Below are 18,988 nucleotides of genomic sequence, written 5' to 3' on the forward strand. Positions count from 1 at the left end.
ATATTACGACATAGGCAATTATTCTTATGGATGACGCCTAGTCAAACTTCAGTAACTACGATGGCAGGACCATCACAATTGATTCATGGTCGAGGACCAGCTCAATTTTTGTTGCCAAATGGCACAAATATTAATATCACCGAAGCTCTATATGCTCCAAGGGCTAGAAGAACCCTATTGAGTTTTAAAGATATAAGAGCCAATGATTTTCATGTGGAAACACATAGTGAGAATGGACAAGAGTTCCTTTGCATCACCTCTAATAACTACGGAAATACACGAGTATTAGAGAAACTTATGTGTCGCTCTAGTGGATTGCACGCAACCACTATTAGAGTCATTGAATCCAACCATGTCATGAATGAAAATTTATGGGATTCTGACACATACAGGCTTTGGCACGACCGTTTGGGACATCCAGGTCGTGATATGATGATCCGTATATTAAAAACTTCACACGGACATCCATTCTTCAAAACGAAAAGAAGTACGAACCCAAGAGAGGTTCAAAGAATTACTTCTCAAGCATATCATTCGTTTTGCAAAGCTTGCTCTTTAGCAAAAGTAGGATTGAGACCATCCTATGCAAAGGACACTAAAGAAAATATACCATTCTTGCAAAGAATACAAGGTGATATTTGTGGACCTATCCATCCAACTTGCGGACCATTTAGATATTTTATGGTGTTGGTTGATGCATCGACACGTTGGTCACATGTCAAGCATATCATTCGTTTTGCAAAGCTTGCTCTTTAGCAAAAGTAGGATTGAGACCATCCTATGCAAAGGACACTAAAGAAAATATACCATTCTTGCAAAGAATACAAGGTGATATTTGTGGACCTATCCATCCAACTTGCGGACCATTTAGATATTTTATGGTGTTGGTTGATGCATCGACACGTTGGTCACATGTCATGCTCTTATCCACAAGAAATGCTGCATTTGCTAAACTCCTAGCACAAATCATTAAGTTAAGGGCTCACCACCCTGATCACCCTATTAAGTCAATTCGTCTTGACAATGCTGGGGAGTTTACATCAAAGACTTTTGATGATTATTGCATGTCCATTGGGATCGAGGTTGAACACCCTGTCCCTCATGTACATACCCAAAATGGTCTCGCAGAAGCTGCCATTAAAAGACTTCAAATGGTTGCTAGGGCATTGGTTATGCGCACCAATCTCCCTATTTCTGCTTGGGGCTATGCAATATTGCACGCAGCTGTGCTTATTCGTTAAGGCCCACTGCCACACAACCCTTTTCTGCGTCCCAGATGGTAACTGGGTATGAACCAAATGTCTCACACTTACGCATATTTGGGTGTGCAGTCTATGTGCCAATTGCACCGCCACAGCGCACTAAAATGGGTCCTCAAAGACGATTAGGCCTTTATGTTGGCTATGACTCTCCAACCATTATCCGCTACATAGAACCCTTGACAGGTGATCTATTTACCGCTAGATTTGCGGATTGTCACTTTGATGAGACAGTCTTCCCGTCATTAGGGGGAGACATGAACACTGATGTTCAACAAAAAGGACAGGAATTGTCGTGGTTTGTCCCCACTTTGTCTCATCTTGATCCCCGAACCGCACAGTCTGAAATAGAAGTGCGGAGAATTCTCGATCTTCAGAACGTAGCAGAATCGATGCCTGATGCGTTTTCTGATATCGCTAAAGTGACGAGATCACACATACCTGCTGCAAATGTACTTGCAAGGATTGATGTCCCTAAAAGACATAATGTCATCTCAAGAGTACATGAGAATGGCGCCAACATCCCCTCTATGGGTGACACATTGGCTAGGCCCACGGCTCCTGCCAGGAAGCGCGGGAGGCCCATAGGTTCGATGGATTCTCGCCCAAGGAAGAAAGCGAGTTTGGCACAAAATAATCCATTAATCATCGATACAAATAATCCATCTCATGAGAATATTCCGGACTATGGTTATGTCCAAGAGACATCATTGGAGGACGCTCCAATGACAGAACCAAATCCAGAGAATAGAGAGATCTCCATGAATTACACTAGTATACATGTGATGATGGATAGAAATTCTATGACTATTGATGATGCATTTGCATATCATATTGCAAAAGGAATTATAGAATACGATGATATCGAACCTCGCTCCGTTGAAGAATGTCAACGAAGAGCAGATTGGTCTAAATGGAAAGATGCGATCCAGAATGAATTGGATTCACTAACAAAGAGACAGGTATTTGGGTCTATAACGCTGACACCACCAAATATAAAACCTGTTGGCCATAAATGGGTCTTTGTTAGAAAGCGTAATGAGAAAAATGAGGTTGTTAGATACAAAGCCCGCCTTGTGGCGCAAGGTTTCTCACAACGCCCTGGAATCGACTACGAGGAGACATATTCTCCCGTAATGGACGTTATAACGTTCCGCTACCTTGTCAGTTTGGTAGTTTCCGAAAAACTTGACATGCAGCTTATGGATGTGGTTACAGCATATCTCTATGGGGATCTAGATTCAGAGATATATATGAAGGTTCCAGATGGACTTCAATTACCCAAATCAAGTGGCTCTAAACCACGGAGCGCGTTTTCAATAAAATTAAGACGCTCACTATATGGATTGAAACAATCCGGACGGATGTGGTATAACCGTCTAAGTGACTACTTGATTGGGAAGGGATATGTTAACAATGAAATATGCCCTTGCGTGTTCATTAAAAGGACAAGTTCCGGATTTGCAATTGTAGCAGTTTATGTCGATGACATGAACCTAATTGGAACTCTAGATGAGTTAAAGGAAACTGCTAAATATTTGAAATCCGAGTTTGAGATGAAAGATCTTGGGAAAACACGGTTTTGCCTCGGAATAGAACTCGAGCACCGTAGTGATGGGATTATGATCCATCAGTTAGCATATACTCAAAAATTACTAAGGCGCTTTAATGAAGATAAAGCAAAGCCTGTAAGTACTCCCATGATCGGCCGTAGTCTTGAGCCCACAAAAGATCCGTTTCGTCCAAGGGATGAGGACGAAGATTTATTAGAGGCTGAAATACCCTATCTAAGTGCGATAGGCGCATTATTGTATTTAGCTCAATGCACAAGACCGGATATCTCATTCGCAGTGAACTTGTTAGCTCGACATAGTTCTGCGCCAACACGCCGTCATTGGATTGGCATAAAGACAATCTTTCGATACTTAAAAGGTACGATTGATATGGGCTTGTTTTATCCCTACAGAGAGAAAAGAAAAGACGGAAGCATGGGATCAGACCCCAAGAGGCAAAAAGCCATCTTCCGTAATGTAGACGCCGGTGACACTATCCATGGTGACCGACGTTCTCCTCCTCCCATCCATCAAAATGATAATGATGTTTTGATGGGATTTGCTGATGCAGGGTATCTCTCTGACCCTCATAAAGGTCGCTCCCAAACAGGTTATGTCTTTACCATGGGAAGCACGGCGATATCTTGGAGATCTACAAAACAGACCCTTGTTGCTACTTCCTCAAATCATGCAGAGATTATTGCTCTACATGAAGCTGTGCGTGAATGCATATGGTTAAGGTCTATAAATAGACACCTTCGAGGAACTTGTGGTTTGAAGTTTACCACAAATGAGCACACATGCATTTATGAAGATAATGCAGCTTGTATTGAGCAAATGAAATTAGGTTTCATCAAGGGCGACAATACCAAGCATATATCACCGAAATTCTTTTACAATCAGCAACAGCAAACACTTCTAAAAATTGAAGTAAATCAAATCCGATCAGAGGATAATGTAGCGGACTTATTTACTAAGTCGTTACCAAAAACCCCTTTCGAGAAACATGTGAAGAGCATCGGATTAAGAAGGTTATCCGAACTCCCATGATCTTCAAGGGAAGTCTAAATCAGGGGGAGTATCCAGAAACATACTCCACACTCAAACGCGCGTTGTGCTCTTTTTGTCCTTCGACCAAGGTTGTTTTTTCCCACAGGGTTTTATTACTTGGCAAGGTTTTTAACGAGGCAATTTCGAAGCGCACGGCCTAAACAATGCTATTAAACATGAAATATCCAAGGGGGAGTGTTGTAGTATACATGAATCATATTGTAGTATATATGAGTCATAGTATAAATGTCTATATCATGTATAAATAGGCACTTGAGTGTATAGATAAGGTACTTGAGTGTATAATATAGGTATAGAGACTTGTGTGACAAGCTTTATGCCAAAGGGCAACAAACATGGCAATTATCATCATCACAGCTATCATGTTGAGCTGCAGCTGTAAATCAAGTTGATACCAAGCTTGATATTATCTTTGAGCTTTCACACTTGTAATGTATTCCTATAAATACCCTCTTGTATGAGATGAATAAACACACATGAATCTCCATTCTCTCTGAATTATTACTCTCTCTATATTTCTGTCAATTTATGCTTGTCCTCAAACAACTTTTGAATTTTTGAGAAATTTCCTATCCAGCCTATTGATGTTGAGCAGTGCGAAATTGTAAAAAATGTTCTCTTCATTCTAGACTAGATCTATTTTTAGAACATCTCCTTAAAAACATATGAGGAGTCGATATTTTGAGGCAAGATCAATGGCTAATACAATGCTCTTCAAGTTTTAAGGTTTGATGAAGGTATAAACCGTATAATGGAGATACGCCAAACTCCATGTTAATCCATAAAAAGTGTTTAGAGTAATTTGTAGTTTTGTACATAAATGAGACATTTCTTTACTACATTATACTGATAAAATTAATGTTTTACCAGTTAGTTAAATTTGTATATAATATGAATAATTTGTATGTTCTGCCATTATTAATTTCGTACTTTTGACTGTGACTACTGCAACTCAATCTCAAGGCCGCAATCTGATCATGAAATTATACAACTTACGTAGTAGATGTGGAGGAGAGAATTTGAATTTGTCTCCAACTTCGTAATCCATCTTTTTATCAGGAATTCCATTGTTCGCTTGACCGAGATTGAAGACAGAACCATGCTTGCTGTTTGAAGTATATATAAGAGGTTTGGTTTTTACAGCGGTTTCTGTTTTCATGCATGGTATTGAAGACTGAGGGACGGAGGTGGATCTGGTACTTTGATCTGTATAGGAGCTGCATCCACAGATGGGGCTGGAGCTTCACAAATACATAAGGGCATTCCCATGCACACTTACACTCTAAAACTGCTGACACAGGCTGAGACTGTATGGTCGGTTTAGTCTTTGAATCTGCATCCCCACCAATATCCAATCTACAGACTGCAGCTGTAACAGAACCAGTTCCATCGTAAGAAGCTTGTATAAATCGAAATCGATCATTCTCAGTCACAGAGAATTTGGGGATGATCCATTTCGATTTATACAAATCAATTTTCAATTCATTGCTGCCCGATCGTTTAGCAGATCGGAGGAGTCAATGTAAGTCAAAGTAATTGTTCTTTTTTTTTTTTCGAATATGATTTAAAGTAAATGGTTAAATTATTTTGTTTTTCCATGTTTGGATAGAAATTTAGGTGCTGTTCGGTATCGTTTTAGGATACCCTTTTTTGTATTATGAATCCAAAAACAGACGGAATATGCATTTGGTGCATTGAATTTTGAAAACAAGGAGAATTGTTCTCAGAGTACAATTCTGAACCTCCGTGTAAATTGTGGAAACGACTTTTTCTTGTTTTCATTATTTTACGAGTACAATCAGAGCAAACAAAAAACACGCAAGCTTCTCATACTCCCTGCCAAGCTCTCTATGTTCATTCACTTACTCTTTCACTCTCTCCCCCGACCCTTGTTCTCCTGCAGTTCTTCCCCCAATTTCTTCCTCTATCTTTCTTTGCATGCTTTTTGGATCTCTTGGATCTATAGACCTTGTCTATCAAGAGAGAGATAGAGACACCACAAAATTTCATCCTTGTGCCAGTCCTTTTCTAATTGGACTCATTGTAAGTCGAATTGATTATGAGACAGATCTACATAATCCCACAAATCTGAATAGCATGAAAATAGGAACAATGACAGCTTACTTAGGATAGAAAAATATGAATTTGAGTTTGGGATTTGTGTTTGTGCATGCTTGATAAGTTGTTGCAGACACATGGAGGTATTTGGGAGAGAGAGTAGAAGAAAGACCGACAAGTATAAAGACGACGGCGATAAAGATTTATTTATTTATTTTAATTTTATATTTCTTAGTAGTTCATGCTTCAACAAGAAAAGAATTTTACAAAATTTTCTTAAGATGACCATACAAGTTTTACTGTTTTATTTCTCATAAACTGTTTTCGAAACATTTTACCGAACACATTCTCAAGTCACAAAAATGCCAAGTACAATTCATTGTTTTTGTTTTGTGAAACAATTTTCCGAATATCGTTTTGTAGAATGTTACCGAACAGGCCCTTACTTTCTTCTTTGCTTGGGGAGAACGAAAAGATAACAGAAAAGGTAATAAAATCAGGAATTTATTTTGGGTTTGGCTTGGGGAGCAAGTACATTAATCAGCATAGATCAAGGACAACCAAACCAATCGGGAATTGTCGATCACTCTCATGAGGAGCCTATAAATACACCCAAAACGAACACCATCCTCCATCCCTTGTGATCACAAGGCATCACAAACCCTAGCACTCACTCTGTGATCTATCTCAAAAACCCTAGTAAACCCCTCATCAATATGGCTCGCCCGGCTAAGAAGGAGGTGGAGGCTAAGAAGAAGCCGGTTGTGGTGGAGGTGAAAACCCAAGAGAAGCCCTCACCACAACCCTCTCCTGCTCCTCAAAAACCCTTATCGTCGGCTGCCCTGGCCAATGCCTTTGATCTGTTGGATGAGGACTCTTCAGATCTCATCAGCATCGTCGATGCGAAAGAAGATGATGCTTTTGTAGCAGCAGAGATAAAGAGGATCGAGGAGGAGAAGAAGGCAGCGAGGGAATCCAAGATTAAGGCCAGGGAGGAGGAGAAGAAGGCCGCGAGAGAGGCTAAGAAGAGGGCTATCCAAGAGAAGAAGGTTTATGAAGCCTCGATTCTCAGGTTCCACAGCGCTCGTCCTAATCTTAGTTTTTCCAGACCATCTGCTTTGGCTAGTGATGGTGTGCAGTCCCAATTAGCCAAGAACCTGAGCGGGTTGGAGTTGCAGGCGAAGGAGAGTCAAGGTGCTCCTGTGGAACAGGAGGCTGCTAGTGTTGATGGAAGCAGCAGCAAGAGTTCTGATGGGAGGAGGAGAGCAAATATGAATGGAAGCTTGCGGCGAAAACAGAAGAAGAAGAAGGCTGAAGGAGAGAAAAAGGAGGGAAAGGATCAACAGGAAAAGCAAGACAGCAACAATGGTGCTCCTGTTGTGAATAGCAACTATCCTCGTTCTTACACTTTGAAAGAATATGAGGAGAAGAAGAAGAAGAGAGAAGAAGATGAGAAGAACAAAAAAGCCGATGCCATCAATAATGGGATGGATCATAGACAACAGAAGTTTGACAATGGTGGGCCGAGGAGGTTTGCCAATGGTGGACCGAGGAGGTTTAACAATGGAGGGCAAAGATTTGATAAACAGCAAGCCCTTGCAGAAGAAGCTCTTGTAAAAGAAGATGCTTCATTTAGCTTGGAGGATGCTGATTTTCCGGTTCTTGAAAAACAGGTCCCTGCAGTAAAAGCCCCTGCCGAAGAAGTTGTTGCCGGAAAAGCTGTTGTAGCAAAAGCCCCTACAGGAAAAACTGTTGCAGGAAAAGCTGTGGCAAAAAAATCTGGTGCAAAGAAAGCCTAATATCAATCTGCTCACTTTTTGCCATAGTATTTCTAGTTTGAATTTTGACAATTCCTACTGGAATTGAGGTAGCCTAGAGGCGATTTTGGATTGTGACGAAAACTTGTTTGGTTTAGTGAAGATTTTATGCAGTACTTCTGCTTTATTAACTTCTATGTGCAATGTGTTTCCTTTAGCTAGCCAAGTCAGCCACACTTTTCCTATTTACATATGCTAGATCATTGGACTCAGAGAGAAGCAATACAATGTCACTGAAATTCATACTTCCTGATAAGTATGTATGCTGGATCACAGGAAAAAAAATCCTGATTATGTTCCTGATTAAATTTGCTTAATGGCTAGATGTTCTGGGCCGAACTACACAAATTAATCGACTTCTTCACTAAATTTACTAAACAAGTAAAAAGCATTATCAAACCACCGTCCTCGGAAAGATGGTGCCTATTTTGGACTCTAGCTCCAACGAAGGGTGCACATAATTGGACCCTAAAGCTCGAGTTTTTTAAGTACTGGTAAACCAATAACTTTAGGTGCCCAAGTCAAATTTCTCAGCTCTGACCATTCACACCATAATATAAAGTCAATTATGCACACAGCATCATGTTCATTTTTGCCGGCTATTGAACAAAACCTCTTCTCTTCTCTCTACCTGGGATTAGAGAGAAGCAGAGATGAATATGATGATGATGAATTATCAGGTTGATCACCAAAGGATCAAAACCAATGGAATATGGATGCATGTAGCAGAGAAAGGTACGGGTCCTCTTGTTCTATTGATTCATGGCTTCCCAGAATTCTGGTATGCTTGGCGCCACCAGATCAACTTCTTGGCTGACAACGGTTACCATGTCGTGGCTCCTGATTTGAGAGGCTATGGTGACTCTGACTCTCCCCTCAGCCCCAGCTCCTACACCATGATGCACATAGTTGGAGACCTCATCGGCCTAATTGACCATTTTGGTCAACAAAAGGTGAGAGTAAAAATTCACCTTTTTGTAACTGGTTAGCTCTAGAGCGCTAGCTTCTGTATACTTATGTGCATACTTTGTGTGATTTGAGAAGGTGTATGTAGTAGGACATGACTGGGGAGCAGTTGCTGGGTGGTATCTGAGTTTGTTCAGGCCAGACAGAGTTATGGGGTTTGTCGCTCTAAGTGTTCCATACTATCCAAGGTCTCCGAACTGTAAAACTGTCCAATCAATCAAAAAAATCTACGGAGATGGATGTCATGTCATTCAATTCCAGGTACCTCATTTCCCTAGAGCCAACTTAGTCAATGATCAGATCGAATTGATGGTGTGACAAATTGAAATGTGACAAAAAATACTTAAATCAATTTATCCTTGTTTTCTTGCCTGAGAAGGAACCGGGAAGAGCAGAGAAAGCGTTCGCGAGGTATGACTACACGACAGTGATGAAGAAGTTCTTGCTTATAACCGACAAAATGATAGCCCCTCCGGACATGGAGATCATTGATTTCCTGGAGACAAAATGGTCATTGCCACCATGGCTAACAGAAGAGGATATCCAGGTGTATGCTGAGAAATTTGAGGAATCTGGCTTCACTGGTGCTTTCAACTACTACCGTGCAATGGACCTGTAAGTATGCAAAGAATAATCATTTTTGTGCTTATTCCTTTTAGGAGGAAGATGTTAAAAACATCGACAAACCTCACATGCGTTAGGTACAACCATCATATGCACAAGGAATATGGTCCCATTATATATATGTAAGTTAAGGATAAGTATTGCACAGAACTTTAAGGGCATATGAAATTCAGTCCCTAATTTCTGTTCATGGTTAAATGAAAACAGGAAGTCTTTTTCTGTGGGAGAATAATTTTTTCTAACTTGTATTTTGAATGATCCCATGTTCTTACATCATTAATCGACCACATAACGTGACAGTTGATGCATAATCAACAGATTGTTTTAAAGTTTGTTACCAATAATAGAGCCAGAGAAACTGTGCATGAATTTGGTCTTCTGTTGTGACTTGTGACTTTACCTGCTGAAATGATGAACAGGACTTGGGAGCTTCTTGCACCCTGGCAAGGATCAAAAATCACAGTTCCCGTGAAGTTCATAGTCGGTGACAAAGAATTTGGTTTCCAGTCTGGTGGCGCAAACGATTTTGTGGAAGGTGATGAGTTCAAGAGCCTTGTCCCGGACCTGGAAGTGGTTATTATAGACGGACACCATTTTATTCAAGAAGAGAACCCTCAAGAAGTCTCCAACCAAATACTTTCCTTCCTGCGTAAACACCCCATGGATCTGTGAATTTGCATCGTTTTGTATCAGCTTTGAGTGTCTAATTTTATGATATTTGTGTTTTTCTCTATCTTCTTAAGACATGTAGGAAACTCTCTGTTTATAGTCTGATGTGAATATTTGATATGAGGTACAATTAGCATTTTTCATTTGAAAACTCTGGAAGGAACATAGCCACCTATTTTCTTAACTGTACGGTGGCTTCAAAGTTGATTTGGGAGACTTTTCTTTTGGTCAAAAGTTGATTTGGGAGAATGATTCAATGTGGTGAAGGTAAGCAAAACTTTATAATAGCTAGCCATATCAGGTACTCGGACAATTCGATACAAACTTCTTTTCATTTCTTAAGAAGAAGGTGTAAGATAGAATTGACAACTAATAAAATAGTATATATAGTAATGTCAACAAATTGCTTACCCAATTGTCATAAGCAGAGTGTTAAAGCTGAATAGCAGATGAAGTTTCCCTCTGGAGCCATGGGAATAGTTAACAATGTTGATGAGAAGAGTGAAGAATAAGAAATTGAGAAGACTGAAGATTAAATGAGATAATCCAAGTCCAGCAACAACAGATAGGTCTAATCATCAGGAAATTAGCATTATATATAGGGTATTTGTAACGTCTTTGTATTTTGCAAGTAAGCCTGCAATTTCTTATCTCTAGTCTTCTTGGGTCCACTCTCACAAGTGCTAAACAAAATTGTTGGATTTTTCAGGTCAATGATTATTATCTTTCTGCATCATAACTAGTTTTGCAGCATTTGATACGTTACGCTCCTCTGTTCCAATTCAAACTTCAAAGTTATCATCTTTTGACTGTTTGACAATCAGGAATACCTAACTCGCCAAATGCCAAATCCTTTTCCACAAGTTAAAATGTAACAATGGACTATATATGCCAACACACTCGAGCATCAAGCACCCAATCATTCTTTCCACAAATCTGAGAAAAAGGAATGGTGAACATGAGTGAGGTAAGTCACCAAAGGATCAAAACCAATGGAATATGGATGCACATAGCAGAACAAGGGACAGGGCCTCTTGTGCTTCTTCTCCATGGCTTCCCCGAAATATGGTACTCGTGGCGCCATCAAATTGGTTACTTGGCTAAACATGGCTACCATGTGGTTGCACCAGATATGAGAGGCTATGGTGACACTGACTCACCTCTCAGCCCTAGCTCATACTCTCTTCTTCACCTTGTTGGAGACCTTATTGATCTTCTTGACCATTTTGGTCAACAACAGGTACTGATTGTTTAAGGACAATCAAAATTGACAGAGAGAGAGAGAGAGTTTCGATTCAGAGAGAATGAGAATTCATGTGTATTTATTCATCTCATACAATAGGGTATTTATAGGAAAACATTGTAGTGTGAATGCTCAAAGAGAAAACCAAAATGATAACAATCTTCATCATGGCTGCAGCTGCATACTTGTCTTTCAATGATGAAATCTGCCATGCTTGTTGCCTCTTGGTATAAAGCATGTCACACAAGTCTTCATACACTCAAGTACCTATGTATACACTCAAGTACTTATTTACATGATATAGACATTTATACTATGACTCATATATACAACAAGATGAGTCATATATACTACAACACTCCCCCTTGGATATTTCATGTCAATAGTATTGTCTAGGCTGTGCGCTTCGAAGTTGCCTCGTTAAAAACCTTGTCAAGTAATAAAACCCTGTGGGAAAAACAACTTTGGTCGAAGGAGAAAAAGAGCACAACGCGCGTTGAGTGTGGAGTAGTAATATCACAGCTTCGGAGATAAGTGGAGTCTTCTTATCAGCATCATAAGTAGGTAGTATATATGTCTACGAGAGGGATGCATTTAGAGTTGCTGCAACAAAACCTTGCCCGGAAAACCCAGTGGGAAAAAACCGTGGTCGAAGGGAAAAGATGAGCAAAAGCATATATGTTGAATCAAAACATCTTCAGGATGTAGTATAAGTGGGGCGACCATGCTAAAGATGTGCCTCGTTAAAACCTTGCCAGGTAACAAAACCCAGTGGGACAAAATAACCCTGGACGAAGGACAAAAAGAGTACACGATGGTCAAGTGGGTATACTTCTGGATACTCCCCCTGATTTCAACATCTCCTTTGTGTCTCCCAAACGTGGTGTTTCTCTCGTTGCCTCATTAAAAACCTTTGCCGAGTAATAAAAACCCTGTGGGATAAAAATAACCTCGGTCGAAAGGGAAAAAGAGCACAACACACTCTTCACGTTTCGAGACCATATATGTAGACATCTCCCCCTCTGATTGATCTTTGAGGAGAGTCTTTTATTGCTGATTTTATGCTTGATGTTGTCGCTTTTGATGCAGCCTTGCTTCATTTGTTTCAAAATAAGCAGCATTATCTTAAATGCTTGTAGGCTCATCTGTGGTAGACTTCAAACTACAACTGTTCGAACATGCGTAACTATGGATCCAGTCCATATACATTCACGAACTACTTCGTGAAGAGCAATACTCTCTGCATTGTTCGAATATATAGCGACTAAGGTCTATTCTGTAAACCTTCAAGATATCGCGGTCTTACCCATGGTGAACACTTTACCAGTCTGGGAAGGCCTTTGTATGGGTCAACAGATACCCAATATCAGCAAAACCTTCCAAAAACACTTATGTCATTTTGGGGTAGGGATAGAAAACGCAGGCCAGCGTTTGGCGGCGTTTCTGGTGTGTGATGGGTCTGATTCCATCATCTCTTTGTAGGGATAGAATAAGCTCATATCGATCGTACATCTCAAGTATCGAAAGATATCTTTTACACCAATCCAATGGCGTCGCGTTGGCGCAGAGCTATACCTTTTAGCTAACAAGTTTATGTCAAAACGAGATGTCCAGTCTTGTGCATTGAGCTAAGTACAATAATGCGCTTATTCACACTTCTGCCTCTTGCACATCTTTGTCTGATCATCCTTCAGACGAAGATGATCCTTTTTAGGATCAAGACTACGAACGATCATGGGGTGCTTGAAGGCTTGACCTTTGTCAAAATGCCTAAGCATCTATCAACACGGTGCTCAAGTTCCAAACTGAGGCATAATCGTGTTCCCCCAAAATCCTTCATCTCAAACTCAGATTTCAAGTGTTCAGCGGTTTCCCTTAACTCTTTAAGGGCTTCTAATGAAGATCATGTCCAACATGAAAACCGCGATAGAATCCGAAACTTGTTATGGAAACGCGCGGGCATATCCCTTCCCAATCAAGTAGTCACTTTTAGCGAGCGTTTCAACTCTATTGCAAACGCGCTCCGTGGTCTAGAGCCACTTGATTTGGGTAACTAAAGTTTCACTATGAACTTTCATGTATATTCCATATCTAGATCCTCATAGAGATACGTAGTGACCACATTTATAAGCTGCATGTTCAGTTATTTGGAAACTACCAAACTGACAGGGTAGTGGAGTGCAATGACAACCATTACGAGAGAATATGTCTCATCGTAGTCAATTCCAGGGCGTTTTGTGAGGAGCCTTGCGTCATAAGGCGAGATTGCCATCTCTTTTTCTCAACACGCTTTCTAACGAAGACCCATTAGTCAATAGGTTTTATGTAAGAAGGTGTTGGCATCACTGGCTCAACGACCTTCCTCTTCGTTAGAGAATCTTACTTAACCTGGATCGCATCTTTCCATTTAGGCCAAATTTCTCTACGTTGGTATTCATGCTTCAACAGAGCGTGGTTCGATATCATCGATCTCAACAAACTCATGTGCATCAAAATGCTCAAATACATCATCAATTATGATGGAGTTTCTATTCCACGTCTTATGTACACTAGTGTGATTTTCATAGAGCTCTATATTCTCAGAAATAGGTTCTGACGTTGAGGCGTCCCCCAACGATAACCATAATCCGGAAGATACTCATAAGACGGATGTTGAGTGTCGATGATCCAAGGATTGTGCCAAAGTATCCTTCGAATCCACAGGCTTCCCACGCATCTTAGTTGGGGCCTTGGCCTATAACGCCAGAGTGCCACTTTCTATGGCGTTGGCGCCTTGCCTACCTCTGTGTAGGGTGGCGCTACGTCCTATTTGTAGGGACATCCTTCCTTGCAGGCATGTTTGCAGCAAATGTGTGATCTCGTCACTTTTAATAGGGATCTCTCGTCACTTTTAATAGGGATCGAGATGAGACATAGTGGGGACAGACCACGACAATTCCTGTCGTTCCTGCTGAACATTCGAGTTCTTATCTCCCCCTAACGATGGGAAGACTGTCTCATCAAAGTGACATCCGTAAATCAAACGGAAAGGAGATCGCCTTGCAAGGGCATTAAGTGGCGAACGATTGTTGGAGTCTCAAATCCAACTAAGTTGCTCACTTATTGGTAAGGACCTACCATAGGCGCTGTGGCAGCGCAATTGGCACATAAATGGCTCACTCGAATGTGCGTAAGTACAAAATATTTGTACCCAGTCACTAGCTGTAACGCAGATATACATTGAGTGGCGGTAGGTCGTAGAGAAATTTAGCATAGTTGTATGCGATATTGCATCTCCCCAAGCGGATATAAGAAGATTGGTGCGCATCACCAATATCTGAACTACCATCGTAGTTATGTCCGCGAGACCTTTTGGGCGTGTATATGGGAATGTGATGTCTAACATCAGTCCCTTTGCAATAACCATCGAAAGTCTTCGATGTAAACTCTCTAGCATAGTCAAATCTATTTGACTGAAGGATGAATCTGGGGGGTGAGCCCATTGTCATATGATTTGTGCTAGGAGTATAGCATACGTAGCTTTTATAGATGGACAATGGCACAACACGTGATTAGTGTGTTTGCGTGTCAACCAACATCATGAGATATTCAAACGTCCGCAAGTTGGTTGAATAGGTCCATAAATATCACCTTGGATTCTTTGTAAGAATGGTATATTTTCTTTAGTGTCCTTTGTATAGGATGGTCTCGATCCTATCTTTGCTAAAGAGCAAGCTTTGCAAAACGAAGTAACTCTTTGGACCAATCTTTGGTTCATACTTCTTTTCGTTTTGAGGAATGGATGTCCGTGAAGTCTTTAATATACGGAACATCATATCACGACCTGGATATCCCAAACGGTCTTGCCAAAGCCTATATGTGTCAGAATCCCATAAGTCATCTCTTATGACATGGTTTGATTCAATGACTCGAATAGTGGTTGCATGCAACCCACTAGAGCGACACATAAGTTTCTCTAATACTCGTTTATGTCCGTAGTCATTAGAGGCGATGAAAAGGAACTCTTGTCCATTCTTACAATGTGTTTTCACATGAAAATCATTGGCTCTTATATCTTTTAAGTAATAAAGTTCGGAAATTAACACATGTCCATGACATTGAATAATAATGCGACACTTTATTAATAGCCAATTATTACATCAAAGTTTCCAAAATCTATTCCAAAATAAAATCAAACTTATACAAATTGTAATTGCCAATCCGTTTGGTAATTCCAATGAAATATGACCAGGGAAGTAGAGAGATGTTGGTGGAGCGAGGCTCGCTTAAGTACCCCGATCTCAATTACTTTCCTAGACATCATACTTCATTGGGTACGCCACATGAGAAAGAGTCAATACATTTGTCTTTTGTTGACTAAGGCACATTTGCCGTTTTATTGGAAAATAGAAAGGACTATTCTAATCAAAGTCTGCGGCATCCTCGTGCTCTTTACAGCTTTGAAGTCCTCAGTGGTGAGAGTGATATCTTCACCATCTTCATCTTCAGCAAGATTGATTTCTTGCTCTCTCAATTGCCTATACTCCTTGTAGCTTGCAGCTAGTTGGGTACTTGCATGACATTGTTTGAACCAATGCTTCAATTGATCCATATAGCGTCACATCAAGATAATTACTTGAGCAGCATGCTTTGTGGGTGTTCGTTGGAACACAAGGCCCTGGTCAGGTGCCTGTATTATGGGCAATATCCCTCTCGTAGTGAGATGGTTCTCAACGTCGGTTACCCAGCCATGGTATTCCGAGCCTGTTGAGTCAAGCATTGGAAAGTCGAGTCTAGGTTCATTCGACATCCTGAAAAATAGGAAGATAAGATATATTAGTTTCGGAGTTTAAACTTCCACGAAAACTAAGATAATAAGATTTCTGAGCTATGCTACCAAGAAATCAATTTCCAAGAATATTTGGATTAGATGAAAACAATGATGTTTGCGGACGCTCTTAGTCCGATTATTATGAACACTCTTAGTTCATTGATTTACGAACACTCTTAGTTCGTATAGCGCGAATCCCCACGATTCTGGTTTTAGTTGATAAATTGATACTTGCGGACGCTCTTAGTCCGAATATTATGAACACTTTTAGTTCATAGATTACGAATGCTCTTAGTTCGTTTAGCGTGAATTTCTATAATTCCGCTTTTTGATTACAAGTCCCTGAAAAGAAGAGAAAAAGGAATACAAACTCAAAACAGGAACTTTAATCTTTAAAACTTACTTGTTGAAATTCGGAGCAAATTTGCTTCTGAACAGATCGCACTTCAAATGTTATACAGGTCTCAAAACTGCTCCAACAGGGCTGAAATTTGGAGATAAGATATAAGAGACAGAGATTAACAACTTTGAAGAAGAAATGATTTTGATTAGATGTCCCGAAAAGGACGTTTCTTGGCGTGCAAGCAGGTTGATCTGCACAGGAACGATCATACTGAATAGCTCCCACTTTGAATGGTGTACATGTCTCAAAACGACTTCAAAAGGGCTGAAATTTTGAGGTCAGATAGAAAAGACATAAATGAACAACTTTGATGAAGGAATGATTTTGATCTGAGGTCCCTATCAAGATGTTTCGGGCGTACAAACAGGCTGATCTGCACAGGAACGAGCGTGCTGAACAGCTCCCACTTCGAATGGTGTACAGGTCTCAAAACGACTCCAACAGGGCTACAATTTGGAGGACAGATAGAAGAGACATATACGAACAACTTTGATGAAGGAAGTATTTTGATCTGAGGTCCCTATCAAGATGTTTCGGGGCGTGCAAACAGGCTGATCTGCACAGGAAAATCACTTAAAAGTGTTTGGCAGGTGACTCGGCAGCTGCTGCGCTGGTCGCTCGGCAGCTGCTGCGCAGGTCGCTCGGCAGCTGCTGCGCAGGTCGCTCGGCAGCTGCTGCGCAGGTCGCTCGGCAGCTGCTGCGCAGCTTCTCGGCAGCTGCTGCGCAGGTCGCTCGGCAGCTGCTGCGCAGCTTCTCGGCAGCTGCTGCGCAGCTGCTCGGCAGCACTTGGCAGCGGTCTGGTTTCTGTTCAAAAATTCCGGCGGCCGGTTCAGGCCTTTTCCGGCCGGTTCCGGTGATTCTGAGGCCGGTTCTGGGCTTCTGGGATCAATGGCTTTGATATGAGATAGGTTTTGGAGGTTTTTTGTAGTTTTGGAAAAATGACTTCGATTGATGATGAACTCTACTCTTGTCAATCTTCGATTCTAATTCTAGAGCAACTTCGTGCTGATAACGTGTTTAAGGACAATCAAAATTGACAGAGAGAGAGAGAGAGTTTCGATTCAGAGAGAATGAGAATTCATGTGTATTTATTCATCTCATACAATAGGGTATTTATAGGAAAACATTGTAGTGTGAATGCTCAAAGAGAAAACCAAAATGATAACAATCTTCATCATGGCTGCAGCTGCATACTTGTCTTTCAATGATGAAATCTGCCATGCTTGTTGCCTCTTGGTATAAAGCATGTCACACAAGTCTTCATACACTCAAGTACCTATGTATACACTCAAGTACTTATTTACATGATATAGACATTTATACTATGACTCATATATACAACAAGATGAGTCATATATACTACAACACTGATTTATTTTTCTGTCTGCATATTTGGGTTTTTGTACTATGAGGTTTTGATCATTTGTTTGTGTTATTTGAAAGGCATTTGTGGTGGGACATGACTATGGAGCTATTGTTGCTTGGCATCTGAGTCTGTTCCGGCCTGATAGAGTCAAGGCATTGGTTGCACTATCTGCTCCGTACTTTGAACCATCTTCAAGTATCAGGAGTATTGAATCTTTCAGGCAAGGTTTTGGTGAAGGATGTTATGTTTGTCAGTTTCAGGTGCTACTCTAATTCATGCATACTCTCCTGCCAATTATGTTGTCAAAACTGTGAATCAGAATTACATATCCGAACATAATATCACCTGACCAATAGTTCAGATTCATAGTTTGGTAGAACAGCAATGTCATACATTCTGGAAAGTTTAACATATCGGTGTATTAGAAATTGTGTTTTGTATGATTTTATCTTTTACATGGAGGTAGGAACCGGGAAGGGCAGAAAGATCTTTTGCGAGATATGACTATTTGACAGTGATGAAGAAGTTCTTGCTGTATAACAAGACAGATTATCTGGTAGCTCCACCTGGGATGGAGCTTATAGATTATCTGGAGACACCAGCAAAATTGCCACCATGGATAACTGAGGAGGACCTCCAAGTCTATGCTGAAAAGTTTGAGGAATCTGGTTTCACTGGTGCTCTCAATTATTTTCGAACCCTTGAGTCGTACGTTTCCAATGTATATATTTGGGTTTTGAGGGTTTTAATAGATACAACTTTGCTAATCTTACCCGGTTTGTTGGAAATGAAAACAGGTACTGGGAGCTAATGGGACCATGGCGAGGAAAAAGGATTAGTGTTCCAGCAAAGTTCATTCTAGGTGACAAAGATATTGGTTATGATGCTCTGGGCACCGGAGAATATGTGAAAGGAGATGTTTTCAAGAGTCTGGTACCGAACCTGGAAGTCGTAATTTTAGATGGTCACCATTTTATCCAGCAAGAGAAACCTCAGGAAGTCTCCCACGAAATTCTCTCCTTCATAAGCGAATTTTCTACAGAATAGAGTTTCTTTTAGTCTGAATCAGATTTTTCAGTATCAATACAATGTATGAGGATTCTTAATCTGTTTTAGATTGATGAGCATTCCCGACTTACATGTTTTACC

General features: G+C 40.6%; 3 protein-coding genes across 3 annotated transcripts; all 3 read left to right on the top strand.

Moving 5' to 3' along the window:
• The first annotated feature begins 6,657 nt into the window (after positions 1 to 6,657).
• Positions 6,658 to 7,740, top strand: LOC133742445 (eukaryotic translation initiation factor 5B-like). The gene has a single exon (XM_062170139.1). It carries the CDS (start codon positions 6,658 to 6,660, stop codon positions 7,738 to 7,740), a length of 1,083 nt encoding a protein of 360 aa, XP_062026123.1.
• A 585-nt stretch (positions 7,741 to 8,325) lies between these two features.
• On the top strand, positions 8,326 to 10,160 carry LOC133717211 (uncharacterized). Its single transcript, XM_062143890.1, has 4 exons — positions 8,326 to 8,711; positions 8,803 to 8,985; positions 9,104 to 9,339; positions 9,768 to 10,160. Exons 1-4 carry the CDS (start codon positions 8,412 to 8,414, stop codon positions 10,018 to 10,020), a joined length of 972 nt encoding a protein of 323 aa, XP_061999874.1. The 5' UTR covers positions 8,326 to 8,411; the 3' UTR covers positions 10,021 to 10,160.
• Positions 10,161 to 10,298: 138 nt separating this feature from the next.
• Positions 10,299 to 18,986, top strand: LOC133717217 (uncharacterized). The gene is made up of 4 exons (XM_062143899.1): positions 10,299 to 11,257; positions 17,917 to 18,099; positions 18,306 to 18,547; positions 18,637 to 18,986. Exons 1-4 carry the CDS (start codon positions 10,967 to 10,969, stop codon positions 18,884 to 18,886), a joined length of 966 nt encoding a protein of 321 aa, XP_061999883.1. The 5' UTR covers positions 10,299 to 10,966; the 3' UTR covers positions 18,887 to 18,986.
• Positions 18,987 to 18,988: the final 2 nt, after the last annotated feature.

Source organism: Rosa rugosa, chromosome 1 (assembly GCF_958449725.1).
Source record: "Rosa rugosa chromosome 1, drRosRugo1.1, whole genome shotgun sequence".
Taxonomy (NCBI): Eukaryota; Viridiplantae; Streptophyta; class Magnoliopsida; order Rosales; family Rosaceae; genus Rosa; species Rosa rugosa.

Coding starts and splice junctions, on each gene's coding strand:
- LOC133742445 (XM_062170139.1), top strand. CDS start 6,658: ATGGCTCGCCCGGCTAAGAAGGAGGTGGAGGCTAAGAAGAAGCCGGTT.
- LOC133717211 (XM_062143890.1), top strand. CDS start 8,412: ATGAATATGATGATGATGAATTATCAGGTTGATCACCAAAGGATCAAA. Junction 8,712..8,802: donor ACCATTTTGGTCAACAAAAG/GTGAGAGTAAAA, acceptor TGATTTGAGAAG/GTGTATGTAGTAGGACATGA. Junction 9,340..9,767: donor TACTACCGTGCAATGGACCT/GTAAGTATGCAA, acceptor AATGATGAACAG/GACTTGGGAGCTTCTTGCAC.
- LOC133717217 (XM_062143899.1), top strand. CDS start 10,967: ATGGTGAACATGAGTGAGGTAAGTCACCAAAGGATCAAAACCAATGGA. Junction 18,100..18,305: donor GTTATGTTTGTCAGTTTCAG/GTGCTACTCTAA, acceptor ACATGGAGGTAG/GAACCGGGAAGGGCAGAAAG. Junction 18,548..18,636: donor TATTTTCGAACCCTTGAGTC/GTACGTTTCCAA, acceptor AAATGAAAACAG/GTACTGGGAGCTAATGGGAC.